We start from the raw sequence: 19,301 nt of genomic DNA on the forward strand, positions 1-19,301 counted from the left end.
GTGTTTCAGGACCTCTCGAATGGGAAAATAATGGGGATTGGTAAAGAGAAGAATGGTCTATATCACCTAAACAATTCAAGTCTTCACTCCAAGGATATCCAGCGTAGTTTCTGCTCTTTGAATAATTCTGTCCCTTCATGTACCTCCTTGTTTTCAGCTGTAAATAATCATGTTTGTCATGAAAAGAGTGAAACTATTTGGCACCAACGACTTGGCCATATTTCGATATCTCGAATGAAAATGCTTTCTTTTTTATCTCGTGATTTTAATATGCCTCATTGTCATGTTTGTCCAAAATCTAAGCACACTCGACTACCATTTCCTTCAAAAAGATCATTTGAGTCCAGCCATATTTTCCAATTACTTCACATGGATGTATGGGGGCCATATAACACACCAACATACAATGGAGAACGCTACTTTCTTACTATAGTAGACGATTTTTCAAGAGCCACTTGGGTATACCTTCTCCACTCAAAGCTTGATGTGCTTCCTACCTTCAAAGTTTTTTTTACTTCTCATCCAAAATCAGTTCTCTGCCAATGTCAAATTCATTCGCACTGACAATGCCACTGAATTTTTCCAGGTTGAGTGCACTACCCTTCTCAATTCATTGGGTATTATTCACCAATCTTCGTGTCCATACACTCCACAGCAGAATGGCCTTGTGGAACGTAAACACAGGCATATTCTGGAAATGGCATGTGCCTTGAAACTTCAGGCTTCACTCCCACACAAATATTGGGGTGATTGTGTTCTCACAGCAGTGTACCTTATTAACCGTATTCCTACTCCTCTTATTGAAAATCAATCTCCTTATGAGGCCTTGTTTCATCGCACCCCATCCTATTCCCATTTGCGGATGTTAGATTGTTTATGCTATGCCTCGGTGCTGCCTCGTGGTGACAAGTTTGTTTCTCGAGCCAATGCATGTGTTTTCCTTGGCTATTCATCTACTCAAAAGGGCTATCGAGTTCAAGATCTTGTCACTCATAAATTCTTTATTTCTCGCGATGTTCGATTCCATGAATCCATCTTCCCTTTTTCCAATACCTCAGCTCCTCCACCTGTTTTTGCTTCTTTGCCAACTTATCCTCTTGCTTAGGATCTTTCTTCTCCCTCATCCCTCATTCATGAAAGCACCACTTCCCAAGTTGCCCCCTTGTCACCACCTATTCGAAAATCGTCTCGTGAATCTCGTCCTCCCATTTGGACTCAAGATTTTGTATGTTCTTCCTCACACAACAAGCATCTTTATCATTATTCCATCTTAAATTCTGGTAGTTACTCCAATATTTCTCCTGCCTATAGCACCTTTCTGTCCCACTTCTCTTCAGTCAAGGAACCTCACACCTACCAAGAGGCAATGCTTGACTCCCGTTGGCAAGAGGCTATGGCCCAAGAATTAGCGGCATTGGATGCCAACCATACATGGGATCTTGTTCCGCTGCCTCCTGGGAAAATTCCTATTGGCAACAAATGCGTTTATAAGATCAAATATCATGCTGATGGACGTGTTGATCGGTTTAAAGCACGCCTTGTTGCCAAGGGGTATACACAACTCCATGGGATTGATTACCATGACACATTCTCTCCGGTTGCTAAGATTACCACTGTCCGCTGTTTGCTCATTATTGCTGCCATTTGTAATTGGTCTCTCTATCAAATGGACGTTACAAATGCTTTTCTCCAAGGAGATCTCGACGAGGAGATATATATGGTCTTGCCTGAGGGTCTTCGAAGTCTGCGGGGGGAGACTAGTAGTCTTCGAAGTGAGGGGGAGACAGTATGCCGGCTCATAAAGTCTTTGTATGGCCTCAAGCAAGCTTCAAGACAATGGAATATGAAGTTTGCGCAACACATGAGGTTCGCTGGTTTTAAACAGTCACAACACGATCATTCCTTGTTTGTGAAACAGGAACATGATTTTGTAACCATTCTATTGGTTTATGTTGATGATATAGTTATCACCGGGAACTATGAGCCTTCAATCTCAAGCCTAAAAGAGTACTTGCATTCGAAAATAAAGATAAAAAGACTTGGGAACCTTGAAGTATTTTCTGGGGATTGAAGTTGCTCGGTCGAAGGATGGAATCTGTTTGAATCAAAGGAAATATACTTTGGAACTCATTTCGGAAGCAGGGCTTGCTAGTGCTAAGATCTTTGACACACCTATGGAGCACAATCTGAAGCTGACTACAAAAGAATATGATGACAGCATTGGACAAAAGAGTTCACTCGACCCTCTGCTCGATGATCCTTGTTTGTACCGTAGGTTGATTGGGAGGCTGATATATCTTACAGTCACACGCCCAGACATATGTTTTGCAGTGCAGTTGCTAAGCCAATTCATGCATAGTCCTAAAACATCTCACATGGAAGCAGCCCGAAGAGTTTTGAGGTACTTGAAGGCTGCACCAGGACAAGGAATCCTACTTTCTTCACAAAGTTCACTCACTTTGACTGCATTTTGTGATTCTGATTGGGGCACATGTCCTATGAGTAGAAGGTCTGTAACCGGTTATTGTGTTAAGTTGGGTGACTCTCTAACATCTTGGAGAACCAAGAAACAAACCACGGTTTTAAGGTCCTCGGCAGAGGCCGAGTACAGGGAAATGGCAAACACGACATGTGAAGTGGTTTGGATTGTTGAGATTTTAAAAGACATGGGAATGAAGTTGAAGCTGCCAGTGATGCTATACTGTGACAATGTGGTAGCGTTACATATTGCGGCTAACCCGTTATATCACGAAAGAACGAAGCATATAGAAATTGATTGCCATCTAATTCGAGAAAAGATTCGGGACAAGCTAATCAAGACGTCGCACATATCTACGGATCAACAACCAGCGGACTTGTTCACAAAAGCGTTGAGCAAGAGTCAACACCGATATCTGTTATGCAAGCTCGGAATACTTGATCTATTCCATGCTTGAGGGGGAGTATTAAAAAGGCTTCAATAAGCGTGTTTTTCTTCATATAGCAACTTTAGTTCATAGATAGTATAAATAGGTCAATTAGTCAGTTTTGTACAGTGAGTTCAATTTTTCATTCAATAAACGGTTTTCATTCCATTTCTGGAAATGAGCTTTGGCTCTGTTTCTCAATATTTGGGTCATTCATGAAAAAATATTATTTTTTATGCTAAGATATTATTTTTTATTGTGAATATCGGTAGAATTGACCCGTTTTACAGATAAAGATCCGTGAGATCGTCTCACAAGAGACCTACTCTTCAGGTAAAACCCAAACTTTGTTGTTCATTCTCCACTTCAGTGTATTAATTCTTTCATATTTTTCATTATACTTTTTTATTATAAAAATTCTTTCATTTTTCGATCAGATTTCCATAGCAAGAAAAAAAAAAACCCACACTTATTACTATTCACTCATCGATACAAGCCATCATACTTACAGTTTCTGCTATTCTTGTTCTTGTTTAGGTATCCTTAATTTATTAATTGTGTGAAGAACTTGTATCAATAATAACTTATTAATAATACAAAAATAAATTATTGTGGAAGAAAGGGAAATATTATTACATGTCTCTCTTATTCTACCATCCATTTTATTTATTTATTAAACTTGAATAAAACAACTTCAATTAAGTAGGATCAACTTCTACTAATACTAATTTGTGTAGGATTAATGCATTTTACTAAGTATATTATTAATAAATTATAATAATTGTGAGGTTCATTGTAAAAATAGCATTAATATCAATAATAATGATCCTCTGTTAATAGAAAGTACATCTCGAGAAAAAAAATATGATAAAAAAGAAAATTCGAAGTTGCATAAAATATAATTGAAAAACTAGTCACAAAGAAAACATATCATTTCTCTCTGAATTTCTTGCCTATGGCAAACACAACACCAGTACAACCACAACGATGCCCGAAACAATTATTGCGGTTTTAAAACTTTGCATTGCATCCTTGTTTTCTAGCTCTCTCGCCTTTGTCATCGCTTCGATTTGTTCCCACATACAATACAAATACGGTACCATCATCATGTGCAAGTTCAAGAAAAAGAACATGTCATGATGATAACAAGGGCAATTGTCTCTCTCAAATAAAAGGAACTAAACATCTTTCCGGTCTAATAAATTGAATTGCTCCCCTATATTTCGAAGGAATGTAACATAAAAGTTTTGATTCTCTCTGTTAATCCTCGTGAGAGTACCAAATCAATGCTCTCAGGGTATGCTGAGTAATGAATCTCGTCGGAAAAGAATTTATGATTTTTTATGTTTGTTTTCTCATCCAAGCTTAAACAAATAAAATATTTATGATTGATTTCTTATTCTCTTCCACAAAAATTTGTCTGTCTATATCATCAGTTTCAAAGGAAAAAATATACATAAACTACATATATATATATACACCGGTCTAATAAACACCTGGATTTCTTTAGTGGCAGCAACGTCTGATGAAATGGGATCAACTTGAAAATCCTTATCTAGGCTTGGATTCAACTCTTTATGTACATCAGCTGCTGGAAATCCCTCCGAGTTTGCCATGATTTGTTGATAGTTAATAGACAAAGTCTGTTTTGATTCTTAAAAAAGTTCTTTTGTTTTTGTTAATGTAATTTTGTAAGAAAGGACAACAAATAATGTTTGGATTGGATGTTAAAAAGTTACACATGTCAATATATCCAAGAAAGGCTTTCCTTCAACGAGGATCTTAACCACTTTCTAGCTCTTTGGTTTTCAAGTTTCAACCGCCCGAGAAAATTGTTGGCCTAACAAACCAATCCTACCACTGCATATAATTAATGCCAACACAAATGAATCTCATAAATATTTCACGCGAAGCTCAAGCACTATGCTATTATTAAGATACTGAAGAATCACACAATAAAGAACTTGCTTTCAGTGGTAGATATGCCTTTCCTTCTTATCTTTTTTAATCTTTAAATAAAAAATATTAATTAACTGCATTTTATTTTCAATTATAGTACTAAGCACTTGACTTGAATTGTCTCAAATATAGAAAACTATTGATTGTTTCATCTTTTGTGAGTTCGATTTTTTTCGGACAAACTATTTCAATATGTAGCAGAGATGGAGAGCTCATCCTCGTATATTTCAATAAGTTGGTGACACTGAAAACTCGAAATGATCATCAAAACTATAATCAAATCTCGACTGTATCCAATCTTAGCTTGAATCTTCGACCTAAGACTAAAATAACTTTTAAAGCTCTATCGGAAGGTTGTAAATACCCAATTTCGTAAGCAAAAAATTACATTATTGAGAGCTTTAAGCATACTTCAATGTGACCATATGCAAATCGGGTAACTACATCGGCCAGCTGAGGAAGAGTGCTCTGCCATCCCGCGCCTTGGTTCGGACAACTATAGCCAGATGTATGTTTCAATTTTTCATCCCATTGTTGGAACTCTTGTTTTGATCTCAATGTTCCAGTATTTCTTTTGTTTTTTAATGCGAGATGTGGCTTTCTATACCACATAAAAAGCATAACAACGAGACAGAAATAGCAAGTGCCGAGCCGAGAAAGAAAGAGATCGAGAGCCAATACTCCCCTACACCACCCTAGCAAGAAAGGGAAAGACCGAAAGAGTCAACAAAAGTTTGATACCAGAAATGGACCCAGAGATTTCGGGTAAACCGGATCGTGTCAATTTATACCCGAACCCCAAATTTTTTTAAGCCCATTTTTCCTTGGGACAGCGGCCCATTCAATTTGGGCTACAAGATTTTTCACGTGATATTCAGTTCAAATAAAATAAATTACTGAGATAGAAATCTCTGATAAATAAATGACANTATTATTCTAATCAAGTTTGCTTTTAACCATGCCCAGTCTTCCGCGTACGGTCTAGTTGATTTTTTTGTACACGACTTTCAACCATATACAAAAAGTACAAGCAAGTGCATAGTTGTACTCTGGACAAAAGACAATCTAACAAAAGATTTTTTTTTTTTTCTCATTTAATATGTCATCGATTCACTTTAGAGCAAAAGGGTTGACTCAGAAATTTGACTTATACGAGACACCTCAATTATTTTTTAAAATAAAACTATATTTGAGGATTTCTACTTTTTTTTTTAATTCAAAGAAAACAATTTCAAGTCCTAAAAGGTCATTTTCATTATCTTTTCCTATTCTTTTTTGGACCACAAGGTCAGCTTTTGCCGTCTTTGTTTACTTTAATTCTAATTCCCACCATTTATGCAAAGAATATCCAACCGTTTAGCTCTACGAAGCAACATTTTGAACAACCAATTAATTTATATATATTATTTAAAACATTTGAAATTTATATATAATAATGTATCGACGTATGTGTTGTCTGTTTGTACATTAATTTTTTTCGTGATTAATTGTAAAAATAATTAACAAAATTTATATTCAAATAAAGATAATATCATAATTATAAAAATTAATGAATGTTCAGCTGTAATTTAAAATTAATTATATTTAAATAAGATAATACCATAATTATGAAAATTAGTGAGCCATGAAACCAAGCTTTTATTTGAAGAGTAATCTTTTGTGAGACGGTCTCACGAATCTTTATCTGTGAGACGGGTCAACCCTACCGATATTCACAATAAAAATAATATACTTAGCATAAAAAGTAATATTTTTTCATGGATGACCCAAATAAGAGATCCGTCTCACAAAATACGACCTGTGAGACCGTCTCACACAAATTTTTGCCTATTTGAAATTTATATATACAGTGCATCAATCCACGTGTTGCATACTTGTTCAATATTTTTTTATAATTAAATGGAAAAATACTTAATTAAATATTATTCAAATATGATTAATATCTTAATTGTAAAAATTAACTAATATCCAATTTCAATTTGAAATTAATGCATGTTTCAATTTGAATTGATTATATTTAAATAAACTCATATAATATGAACAAAATAGTCATTGTAAATAGTTCTTTATTTAAGCAGAAAAAAGTCGTCCAATCAATCTCGTTGGAATTGCCTCCGCTAATTGAGTCGACTACACACACCAAATATTAAAACAAACAGGTAGTATTTGGATCGAAGAATTTAAATTTGAACGAAAGATTTTAAGTAATCAGATTTTGTAGTGATTAGAAATCCATTAAAGGGAGGATCTTCATACAAACTGGGATGAATTTAAATTTCGAATTTGAAATCCAGTCCTATACTTTTTCTGCTCAAAATAGAAAAATTATATATAATTTTGGAAATGGTTTCACGGGTACATGTTTTAAATCAGACTTTAAATTAGGAAGCAAATTAAATACAAAGATTAAGACAATCATCTTTATTAAGGTAATTTTTGATGCAGTCAAACCAAAAATGTTTTAACATTACACTCACACAATTATTTATTTATTTAATTTTAAATTAGGAGACACTATTTTCAAACAGAGAAGATATATATATAAAGACAATGCTTTTAACAATATAATATTTAGTTTCAACTTTCAACTTTCACTTCAATATATGAAAATTCCTTCTTCTTCTTTTTTTTTTTTTGTGTACATGAATTCAATTGAAGGGTACAACAGCTAGCTAGTTGCTCCTAAGTTTTGAATCGTTGAAAAATACGATATAGACTATCGAAATCATTAGCTCCCACAAGCTATGTTAGAAGTCAGAAGCTGTCCCTCTTGCTGCCTCGCTATAAAACTACAACCACACTTTCCCCCAATGCAACAGTCAAGAAACCATTTTTCCTCTTCTCCAACCATTCTGATCTTTATATCACAAAATGTTGGGCAAGAAACTTGGTTCAATGAAGAAACTAGCCAAGAAAGTTAGATCCTTACGCAATGGCGAACCCGTCGAAACATCACATTCCGTGTGTCTTCTAAGGTACAATGATGGAGGATCATCCCCTACGGCCGCTGCCACGAGTCCCACTACCGGAACTTTTGCCGCGTACGTAGGGGAAGACAGACAAAGATTCATGGTGCCAACGAGCTATCTCAAACACCCTTTGTTCAAAATGATGTTAGAGAAGGCCTACAACGAGTTCGGGTTCGACCAGAGAAACGGCCTATTGGTACCATGTAGTGTTGCTGCATTCCAAGAAGTGATGAGTGTCGTGCGGTGCTGCAACGGGAGGTTCGATTTCGGAGAATTGGTGGAGGAGTTCATCTAGGAAGGCAAATCATATTTGAAACTGGGAATTTTTTTGGAAAAATTACACTCGAGAATTAGTTTCTAAACAAAATTTGAAAGCGTCACCAAGTCGGATCTGCCTTTGGTAGCTGTACGGTTGAATAGGATTTACGTGATCGATGATCCATAATAACTTTCTTTTAGAGACTGCAAATACTACTTTAACAGAGGCGCGGAAGGAATTTAGATTTAGGAGGCAGCAAATGTGGACGATCATGATTCATCATTATGTGGTCAGTCGATCAAAGACAACATTAAACAGATGAAGTCAATTGAAGATTGGTAAAATTTTATATTTGTATGATCGTGGGTTTTTAGACCGATATAATCAATTTTAATTTATGTAACTATTTCTCTGTAAATATTCATTAAGACCCTAACTTTGTTCGATTTAGAGTACTCCGACCAAACGGGCTAAAATGGATGACAAAAGAATATATACTTTTGATATTAGTCCTGCAACTATTGTCCAATTTTACTTATTTTTTCCAATCTAAAATGCAAAATTTAGGATATCTGTCGTGGATACTCTTAGTTGCCAAAAACAGGTCTAAGACTGAACTGGATGTTCATGTATAAACAACAAAATATGACTAAAAAGAGAGGCCAACCAATTATATTTTCCAAAAAGGTGCAACCCCTAAGTAATGCATAAATGGGCAATGGGAACACCTCAATAATACTATGTTTTATACATGGGAGGAAGTTCAACAAGGCCCTAGCCTCCAAATCCATCCTCCAAAATAATCCGTTTCATTTCATCTACAAATTCCCGCATTTGCTCCCTCGAGTGCAGTGGGGAAGGATATACGAAAGAACAATCCAATTTCCCATCTCTAATCGTATCAAAAATCGCTATAGATGGGCCGACACCGTGAATTGAACCACATCCAATGGAGTCTTTTAATCCAATAGCCTCGTCCAGTTTGCTGGAATCATCGATAATGGGATCCTCGAAGATGGATAAAACTGCAGTTCGGAGGGATCCTGATGCTGTCAGACCAGGGTTCTCTATTGCCTTGCACATCAAAAAGTTGAGGTCAGTCATGTCCGTAAAATGCTTCTTGTTGTTCTTGGCACTCATAAAGGACATATATATTTGTTTAGCCAGCTCCCACAAGCCTTCACCTCCATTAACATCATGGGAGTTCAGAATGGCCGAGTGATAAAAGCCTGCAATGTCGTAAAATTTATGGCAAAAACATGTTTCAATGATGCCTTCATATGAACCGAACATATACTGTTTTACTAGAAGTTGTAGTTAATAACAACTAGACAACAGACCGTTGTAGTTGTCTACTTCGACAACCGAAGCATACAGTTTTTATGAGGCATTTTTCTTGATCTCATAAGCAAAATCACCTAATTCCTACTGAAAGGGAGGTGGGGGCTTGGGGTAGCCAAAAAGCCTTAACTTGCCTTTTTTCCCCTGAATTTCAACTTAATTTTAGACATTGAAATGATAACGAAAATCATTAAAGCCCTTAGCTATTCCAATGTCATCATGGACCACAAACTTTCAGCGTCATCAACCAGGATTGACAGTTACATGTGCTAAAATGTGGACTATTTGTGATAACACAATCCAACAAAAAGATCTTTGACATCCTGTGTGAATCAACGCCATCTAGCAATAGATATTGCTTATCAGTAATCAAGATGTTAAATAAATTGTAACAAAGAGCTTCAGGAGTACATAGATAAATCGCACTTTGTTCCCTAAAATCTTGTTTTCCTCCATCTTGGCGGCTTTCTCAAGCAAATATTCTTAATGATACCTAAATTCCAACTTCCACTGTAATTCGAAACAGAAGTTTAACAGACGCATTTCCTTCTTTAAGTCCTTTAAATGAAAAGGCCAACCAAACGATGCTTTTGTTACAAAATGAGCGTTTTTGAAAAGTCGACTTCTCCATCCAAAATTTTGGTTGGAAGTTATCTTCAAAAAAGCCTTTAAAAGCGCTGATTGATGGAACACTTTCTTAAAACGAACGTTTCTTACATCCAAACTCGTCCAAAGCAATCTTACATTCGAGTACTTTATTTAACTAATGTGAATCTAAATTAGAAGAATTAAAAGCCACACTTCTTGATTTTGTCTTTTTAAGCAATTTATGATTACAAAAATACCAAAACAAAATCCATCAGCAGTTTGTCTTTGTCACAAAAATTAAATGGTTGATTCTCATATCACATTTCGAAGACCTCACTATTCAGTACAGTTTTAATGTGGTTGTTTAAGACATAAAGCACTGCATGTCTTGTTTTCCGTTCTAAATCTTCATAATCACCGTGTCATTCAGTTTCTAATAGGTTTCTAATCCAAACCAGATATCATGGATAGTTGACTACCACTAATCCCATTATCACTTACCAATATGATTGCCACTAAGCACTGGATCAAGAATCGAGCGACAGTCAATGAGTGTCGTAACTGCATACTTTTCCCATTGATCAACAGGAATCTCTTTTAAGGAATGGCAAGCACTTAATCCAGCAGCTGCTAAGAGCCCACATAATTTGATTTCTCTATTCTCACATTTCTGCAAAAGAATTGCCAATACTTTTTAAATAATGCAAGAAACTGGAAGGAGCGTCCCACAAAATTTTTGTTAACAATATTCGTTTGAAAAATGCATGAGCTAGCCATAGATGAGTAGATGAACATAAAAATGAGAAAACAATCTGACAAAAAATCTCTACTCGTACTTATTTCTACATCGAGTATAAACTTTGGGAAACTTATTGAATCCATGAAATGAAACTAAAATAAAATATCGTCGTCTTCTCCTCGATTAAAGTATCACCGCAAATTTTGTTTTTGTTTCCACCTAAAACTACCAAGGAAATTGATCTTGTAAAAAGAATTCATTTAAACATGCGAACAAAGCGACAAACACTACAACCTCTTGCTTCCAATCTTGACTTAATAACATAACTATGTTCCTGTGTTGGAACGATCGAAATTTACAGCAAAACAACTTCAGTTGTCAACTGAAACAGCAGTGATGAATAATTCAAAAGGGATTGTATACATAAAGAACATAAACAAAACTGGATTCCAAAACATAAAGAGCCAATGCTGAAAGTAAAGATCAAAACTTTCAAAAAACCATAACATAAAATCAAATAATAAATACTTACCGACGTTATCCGCATAGTTTCTTCTCCATTGAATTGCAACCTAATAACACATGATCCTCTAGGTGACACGGTATCCTTAAAATTAAAGTTAGAAAATCTAAAAGAATTCAAAGAGTATCCCAACATATCAAACCCACGAGCCCAAAATGGTTTATTCCCCTGCCCACTAGGAATGTATTCCTCAATACCCAAGCTAACCTCACCATTACCAGTAAACTCACTTTCTACCCCCTCCATCAACCCCAACAACTCCCTACGCAACGCCGCAACCGATGTCCTGTCACAAGCTGACGTATGCAGCCTGAGAGCCAAGACCCACGTCTCATCCTGCAAAGTATACACGCTTGCGAAGAAAAGATCGGTGTCGGATGAAGGGTCTGGATTCTGCCACGAATTTTTGTTCAACTCGTGCTCAAGAATCGACTGGAAGGGTGAAACGGAGGGACCCGAGTCCAGCGTCTGGAGAATCTTGGACGTTGATTCGAGATCAAACGGCTGGATTTGGATCTGAGGGGTGGCGGGAGTGATGTAGGAAAAAGATTCAGGAGCGGGATTGAAGTGGAGCTTGGAGTTGAGGATGGGGTGGGAACTTTGGAGTTTGTGGAGAGCATTTTGGAGAAGCTGGAGGTCTGGGGGTTTGAATAGGAGGAGGGCAAGAACAGTTATGCCGGTTCCTCCAGGCACGGCCTTGCACCAGCTGTACTCGGTGGCACCAACCGTTCGGCTCTTGGGATCCGCCGCGGTGGCTGGTGAAGAACTCATGTTGTGTTGGGAAATTTAGGGAAATGGGACTCCACCGTCACCGTCACTTATTTAAAAAAAAAGATCCACAAGTCAATTTACATAAATGTCCTTTTATTTAAGTGTAAATACACCATTAACTTAAATTTTTAACATTAAATCTATCCATCTCATTCAGTCGACTTCAAACTAGGTTTTTCTTCCGTCGATCTCTTTTCACTTCCTTTCCGACTACGATTCTCCATGCAAATCGTCTTTTTCTTCCCATCAATTTTCGATACAGATCCTTCCAATCTAAGTAAACTCAATCGAACAAATGACTGACAAAAATCTGATAATATTAACGTTTATTTCGATTTATTGTTCTGTTTCTTCGACTCGCTTGAAGAAAAAAGAGTCGACCTACAAGTCGTAGATCTACACAACATTTTATTTGAGTCGACCAAGATTTGATCTAGGTCGACCAAGCTCAAGCTTGTTGAGCTTGGTCGACCAAGAGCTTGGATTGAAGCTTGGCCGACCAACCAAAGGCTTGGTCGACCAAAAATGTTTGGTCGACCAACAAAATGGGCGACCAACCAGTTGAGCTTGGTCGACCAAGAGCTTGGATTGAATCTTGGTCGACCAACCAAAGGTTTGGTCGACCAAAAATGTTTGGTCGACCAAATGTCGACCAACCATTTGGTCGACCAACCAAAAGCTTGGTCAACCAAGCTTTGGTCTACCCATTTTGGGTAAACCAAAAGCTTGGTCGACCAAGCCTTTGGGCTTGGAGGCCAAAAGCTTGGTCTATCATGTGTGGTAGACCATGGTAGACCAAGCTTTTGGTCTACCCAAGCCTTTGGGCTTTGAGGCTTGGTCGACCAAGCTCTTGTTTTGGTCGACCAAAAATAAATGAAGAGCTTGGTCGACCAAAAATAAATGAGTAGACCATGGTAGACCAAGCTTTTGGTCTACCCAAGCTTGGTCGACCAAAAATGTTTGGTCGACCAAAAATGTTTGGTTGACAAATATGACCGATAATTACTTAATTTTGAAGGATAATTACACAATTTTGATCAATGTTGCATGTTTTTAACATATGAATCACATAATTTCACAAGTATGTTCTATAATGTTACATGATTATGTTACATGTTATGACATATGAGTCACAATTTCACAACTATGTTACATGTGTTTTGACATATGAGCCACAATTTCACAATTATGTTATATGTTTTAACATATGAATCACGATTTCACAACTATGTTACATGTTTTAACATATTAATCATAATTTCACAATTATGTTATATGTTTTAACATACGAATCATAATTTCACAAATTTCACAATTATGTTACTATGCTACATGTTTTAATATATGAATCACAATTTTCACAACCAACTATGTTACATGTTGTTTTAACATATGAATCACAATTTCACAATTATGTTATATGTTTTAACATATGAATCACAATTTCACAAGTATATTATATAATATTACATGTTTTAACATATGAATCACAATTTCACAAGTATGTTATATAATATTACATGTTTTAACATATGAATCACATATTTAGCTGGGTCGACACAAAGTAGACTTTGTTTTTGGGTCGATCTTGTTGCTTTGCTTTTGGGTCGACCCAAAGGTATATCCTACAAAATTCAACAAAAATTAAGAGAATAAGATAATTAGAATAGACAAAAATTAATAATAATAATAATAAAAAAAACCTGACATAATTATGGATTCTTCTTGGTCAACCAAAATTAGTTGACCAAGAAGAATTTTTTCTTGGTTTGGTCGACCAAGATGAAATAATAATAAAAAAACAAACAAACCTGACATAATTATGAATTCTTCTTGGTCAACTAATTTTAGTTGACCAAGAAGAATTTCTTCTTGGTTTGGTCGACCAAGAATTCGTCTTGGTTGACCAACAAAATTAAGTTGGTCGACCAATTGGTCGACCAAGAAAATTAATCTTGGTCGACCAATTCTTCTGGGTGGACTCTTATTTTTTCTCAAAGTAGATTTTTGGTCGATTAAATTGATTTTTGGTCGACAGATCCCAATTTGGGGAAAAAAGGGTAGGTGACTCGTAAATTTTAATTGGGGAAAGATGTGTGTCGACCAAGAAGAAAAAAAGAGGAGAATTAATTAAGTTAAAGAGTTTAATTGCAGTTAATGTAATAAGTCAGAGTCAACTCCTAGTTTCTTAAAAAAAAAAGTCAGAGTCCTTGTTTTTTAAATACTTTCTCTGTCACTCCTATTTTTTTAATTGCCCCGTTGTGTTTAAGTTCCTGCGCAGGACTGCACGTACGCCATTTGTACATCTTCCAATCATGAAATTTGTTAATTGGGCTGCGGTGTCTTGATAAACGCTATTGAACAATTTGGGTTGGGCTTTAAGCATGCCTTCCAGAAGCCCATTAGCGTGGTCGGTACCAGAAACGTGTTTTTGGTACCGACACATCAGGAAAACGTTTGACATATTTTAAAAAATTAGCATTTTAATAATAATAATTGATGCTTTTTTAAGCAGTGTTTTAGATAAAGCACTCCTTTAAGTGATTTAGATATATTGATAACATGCTCTGCCTTTATCAATAGTGATAGATTTAAAAAAGTTAATAAAAACTTTATCAAAACACAATGTTAATTAAAACAAAAATATCGTTATTACTTATTATAATGGTATTTATTTGTTATTCACAAAAACTAATGTAAGATCGTCTTATTAGTCAATTTTGTTAAACAGATCTACTGTTAAACTAACCCATCAAAAAAATATTGATTTTTATGTCAAAAATATTATTTTTCTATCTAAATATAGATCGGATCGACCAGTCTCAAAAAAATAAATCCATTAAACTGTCTCGCAAAAAATATATTTTTTTTATTTGGAGAATTCATAAGATTCCTATGGCTTCTTAAATGCGAGGCTTGAATAAGGTTATCTCTATATGTAATATTTACATATTTTAAATGGAGCATGAATAGCGAAATTCGAGACCTCATGAAGCCTCAATTAAATTTATTTTGTAACGATGATTCGAAAATTCATTAAAAATGGAAAAAAGTAAGTAATGATCAATTAAATGAAAATTTATTAATTTAATTTAATCTGGCATTGATAAAGGGTCCTCATTAATTAGGCCAATCGGGATGGGTTATATGTCAAACTCAAATGAATAAATGCAGCAAATGGATTAGTAGTTATCCTAAATAGTTCACGTGCTTCGTTTTTTCTTCCCACTTTCCTTTTTTTCTTCCCACTTTCTCCACCACATTAGTCACTATTAGGTCAGATTCAAACAAGTTTTCACACCATTAATAATGTTTTAGTATGTTGGTGTTGCAAATTTTTGAATTGTTTTCTGGTTCCTATTCACCAATACTACTCCATGATTTTATATTTTGTTATAATTATCCATATTTTATACGATTTTCAAATTCCGAATATCTGTTAATTAAATATAAAGTTCAAAGAGATGGATGATATGGATGGATTGAAAAATTGTGTTTGTCAATCATGAAACACATTCACAATCAGTATCGGATTAGGAAAATCTAACTCTAAGTATAGTTGTAGTCATTAATGTACATGAATCTCACTTGATTTTCTCGGATTTTAGAAGCAGCTACACAAAAATTATAATATCATTTACGAATTTTCTGTAAAACAAATAAAGACCATCTCATTTTGATTTGTTTGTCCTGCGTACTGTCAGAACTACTAATTTATATGACGAAAAAAACTTGTGTGAGACGATCTCACGGGTCGTATTTTGTGAGACGGATCTCTTATTTGGGTCATCCATAAAAAAATATTAATTTTTTATGCTTAGAGTATTACTTTTTATTGTGAATATCGGTAGGGTTGACGCGTCTCACAGATAAAGATCCGTGAGACCGTCTCACAGACGACCTACGCTTATATGAATTTTATATATTATTATACGCTTACAATTATGTGTTGGTATGACCTTTTTCTTAATTGCACGATCACACTTATTTGTTTTGATACTTATCATTTGACCCTACCAACTTTAATTGCAATGTGACTTTTAATTATTTTTTATAATTATGAAATTATCTTTATTTTAATATAAATCAAATCAATTAATTAAAAAAATTTGTATAAATACACACCGCGTATGTCAGCATGTATCATATAAACCAAGTGTCAAAATAGCAAGTGGTGCTTACAGTTATTGCTGATTTGGACCGAAGAAAGTCAGATACGTTTTGACCGCCACGTGAGTTATTGTGACGGCTGACAAATTAACACTAAAAATAATCATAATAAATAACTACCAAATTCGATAATACTGTCCTGAAATATTATAAGTGTATAAATAAGTACCTAAAAATTTAAATTCTAAACTTTCGAGAATCATGAATTAAAAGTAAAGAAAAAGAAAAAAAAAAAGGCTATATACTTGCCAATACAAGTTGAGTGTAGGATGATTTTGAATCTTGAAAATATATTATTTTATAACATTGAATACACAGTCAATCAAGAAAAGTCCGAGCAGTTGAAGAACTAATCCCACAAAAATTCAAACAAGAACGACTGGCCCCTTTATGCATAAACAGTACATTTAGCCAAACTTGAACGAGTAGTCTGTATAAATAGCTATCCACATATGACCAATTCTTCAATTCCAGTCCAATCCCTCATCCCCGCATATTCTATCCCTCTTACCATTCTAGCAGCAAGAGTATAAAATAGAAGTCCCCATACATATTTTCTTCATCAAATACTATACAGTTTCTTGGTCAGACTCTTTGATCATCCTTTTAACATCTTGTTCCAATAGTCTATTTTGATCAATCCGATGGTATGAATCTTAATTTCATTTGATTATCACAACCCTTCTTTCCTTTTTTTGAACTTAACCTGTTATATCTGTCGAAAACGTGTCGTTTTGATTAAGATTGTTGATCCTTGCAGGAGAATCAAATGGACAGTTTCAAATATGAAGAGGTCAACACTGTTATTCATGTCTTTTTTTAATCCCTTCAAGTTTTCTTATGCACACAGTGTGTGTGTGTGTGTGAATATGTGTAGCCTGACTCGAAATTTTGTTCATATTCGACAGGAATTCATCGTGAATTCGCGAGGAATGAAGCTCTTCACGTGCAGATGGTTACCTGCAAACGAAGAACCAAAAGCTTTGATTTTCTTGTGCCATGGATATGCCATGGAGTGCAGTATCTCAATGAGAGGTCACATATTATCTCAAAAACTATATATCCGATTTAGTTCGAAACGAAATTTAATCCGATTCAACCCGAAAAGCTGATCGATGGATTTTGATTAATTCGAAACAGGATGTGCCACTCGACTAGTGAAAGCAGGATACGAGGTTCATGGTATCGATTGCGAAGGCCATGGAAAGTCATCTGGTTTACTGGGATTAATATCCAATTTCGATGATCTTGTCGATGATCTCTCCGAGCACTTCACAAATGTCTCTGGTAAATACAACAATCTTTATTTATTTTCTCAATGTCCCTTCTTGAACATATTAAAAAATAAGGCTAATCCCCATTTAACAACTTTTTGGACGAGCTTGTTTTCAAGTCAATTTACTTTACTAACATGATTTACAAATGTGTTAACGAGTTTCAACGTCATAAAAAATAATAATAATAAAGCTAAGTCATAAAGTTAGATTGAAAATCGACTTTTTTTCTAGTGTTATTATTGGATTCATATTTAAGTTTATTTTTCAAGGCGAGCTAGAAAATATATGATGGGAAACTATCAAGTTCTAGTTGAGCTGTCAATGAAGTTCATTAGGACTTTGCTAGTATTTAATTAATTTAAATGTCATTATCGGTGTCTTGAATAAAATTACATTATTCTGAGAAGCAAGAAAATATTAAAAAATATTTGACGAATCCCTTGATGAGTGGGGGCCGAGCATATGCTTATTTGACTAATCATAATTAATTTTTTAATTATTTTTTTGATTAAATTATGAATTGCAGAAAGAAAAGAGAACAGGAAAAAGATGAGAATATTAATGGGAGAATCAATGGGAGGGGCCATGGTTCTACGTTTACACAGGAAAAAGCCTGATTTTTGGGATGGTGGCATCCTCATTGCACCAATGTGTAAGGTTTGTGTCACAATTTCATTGCACGTATTACAAAATATCTACTCCAAATATATTGTACCAAAGTTCTCGAAAATAAAGGGTACAACATGATTATTTATTACGCAATTATTCGAGTTTAGAATCATATTAATCGGGTTCATAATTGGTGTTGCGTTATGTTTAAGCAAATCATGATGATTAAAGTTTGATGATTTGCGCAGATTGCGGACGAAATGAGGCCAAGTCCATTGGTTATCAAAGTATTATCTTCGTTGGCCAGAATAATCCCCACTTGGAAAATCACCCCAACTCCAGACATTGTCGATGCTGCCTTTAGGGACCCCCAAGTTGTAAAAGAGGTCAAATTCCACTTCCCAATTAATTTTTATGAAATTTAAATATATATATATAAATTTATAAATATAAAAATTTGGTAACAGGTTAGGTCCAACCCATACACGTACAAAGGCCGACCACGTTTACAAACTAGCTACCAACTATTTACAGTCAGTACGGATTTGGAGAAAAGACTCGATGAGGTGGGTTCTTTTGTCATTTGATATTGCTTATATATTTATATTACCATTTATTTCTTTTATTTTTTTTGGTGAGTAATGAGTAGTATTTTGCCATTTTTTGATTTAATTTCATGACCAAAAAAAAGAAGAAGAAGAAGAAGCTGTATTCAGATGTTGAAAATGAATATTTTTTTCTTGATTGAAACAGGTTTCTTTGTCATTCCTTGTTCTACATGGAGAAGAGGATAAAGTGACGGATCCATCTGTGAGCAAACTCTTGTACGAGTCGGCTCGATCGTCGGACAAGACATTCAAGTTGTATCCGGGCATGTGGCATTCTTTGTCCTACGGTGAATTGCCGGAGAATCTTGATATTGTCTTCTCCGACATTATCAAGTGGTTGGACGACAAATTCTTCGCCCAGTTTGAGGAGCAACAGAAGTTTGCTAATGATCGTAACGCACTCGAGCTCAAACACGATTGAATATTTGGAGAGAGTCATATAGATCGTTACACGTACAATGATAAAAAGTTTGCTTGATTTTTATATTTAATGTTTGCACGAGGTGTGTGCATACTGTTCATAGTGTAATGCAAGTGTTTTGTTTTTTGTTCAGTTGGGTTTTTTTTTTTTTAATACTCTGT

General features: G+C 35.1%; 3 protein-coding genes across 3 annotated transcripts; 2 read left to right on the forward strand and 1 right to left on the reverse strand.

Moving 5' to 3' along the window:
* Window positions 1-7,736: 7,736 nt before the first annotated feature.
* Window positions 7,737-8,129, forward strand: LOC140972575 (auxin-induced protein 15A-like). The gene has a single exon (XM_073434981.1). It carries the CDS (start codon window positions 7,737-7,739, stop codon window positions 8,127-8,129), a length of 393 nt encoding a protein of 130 aa, XP_073291082.1.
* A 620-nt stretch (window positions 8,130-8,749) lies between these two features.
* LOC140985688 (uncharacterized) lies at window positions 8,750-12,066 on the reverse strand. The gene is made up of 3 exons (XM_073453574.1): window positions 11,294-12,066; window positions 10,524-10,692; window positions 8,750-9,322 (listed from the first exon to the last, which is right to left on the reverse strand). The coding sequence occupies exons 1-3, from the start codon at window positions 12,053-12,055 to the stop codon at window positions 8,868-8,870; spliced, it is 1,386 nt and encodes a 461-aa protein (XP_073309675.1). The 5' UTR covers window positions 12,056-12,066; the 3' UTR covers window positions 8,750-8,867.
* A 4,613-nt stretch (window positions 12,067-16,679) lies between these two features.
* LOC140985706 (caffeoylshikimate esterase-like) lies at window positions 16,680-19,287 on the forward strand. Its single transcript, XM_073453594.1, has 8 exons — window positions 16,680-16,872; window positions 16,986-17,018; window positions 17,134-17,260; window positions 17,366-17,512; window positions 18,029-18,159; window positions 18,360-18,497; window positions 18,579-18,677; window positions 18,865-19,287. Exons 1-8 carry the CDS (start codon window positions 16,870-16,872, stop codon window positions 19,138-19,140), a joined length of 954 nt encoding a protein of 317 aa, XP_073309695.1. The 5' UTR covers window positions 16,680-16,869; the 3' UTR covers window positions 19,141-19,287.
* Window positions 19,288-19,301: the final 14 nt, after the last annotated feature.

Source organism: Primulina huaijiensis, chromosome 1, assembly GCF_012295235.1.
Source record: "Primulina huaijiensis isolate GDHJ02 chromosome 1, ASM1229523v2, whole genome shotgun sequence".
NCBI classification, from domain to species: Eukaryota; Viridiplantae; Streptophyta; class Magnoliopsida; order Lamiales; family Gesneriaceae; genus Primulina; species Primulina huaijiensis.

Bases quoted from the DNA above. Each gene is read 5' to 3' on its own strand.
- LOC140972575 (XM_073434981.1), top strand. From the start codon at position 7,737: ATGTTGGGCAAGAAACTTGGTTCAATGAAGAAACTAGCCAAGAAAGTT.
- LOC140985688 (XM_073453574.1), bottom strand. From the start codon at position 12,055: ATGAGTTCTTCACCAGCCACCGCGGCGGATCCCAAGAGCCGAACGGTT. The intron at 10,693-11,293 runs GTAAGTATTTAT...ATTCTTTTGCAG, and splicing joins AAACTATGCGGATAACGTCG to AAATGTGAGAATAGAGAAAT. The intron at 9,323-10,523 runs GTAAGTGATAAT...ACGACATTGCAG, and splicing joins GCTTAGTGGCAATCATATTG to GCTTTTATCACTCGGCCATT.
- LOC140985706 (XM_073453594.1), top strand. The intron at 17,513-18,028 runs GTAAATACAACA...TATGAATTGCAG, and splicing joins GCACTTCACAAATGTCTCTG to AAAGAAAAGAGAACAGGAAA. The intron at 18,678-18,864 runs GTGGGTTCTTTT...TGATTGAAACAG, and splicing joins TGGAGAAAAGACTCGATGAG to GTTTCTTTGTCATTCCTTGT.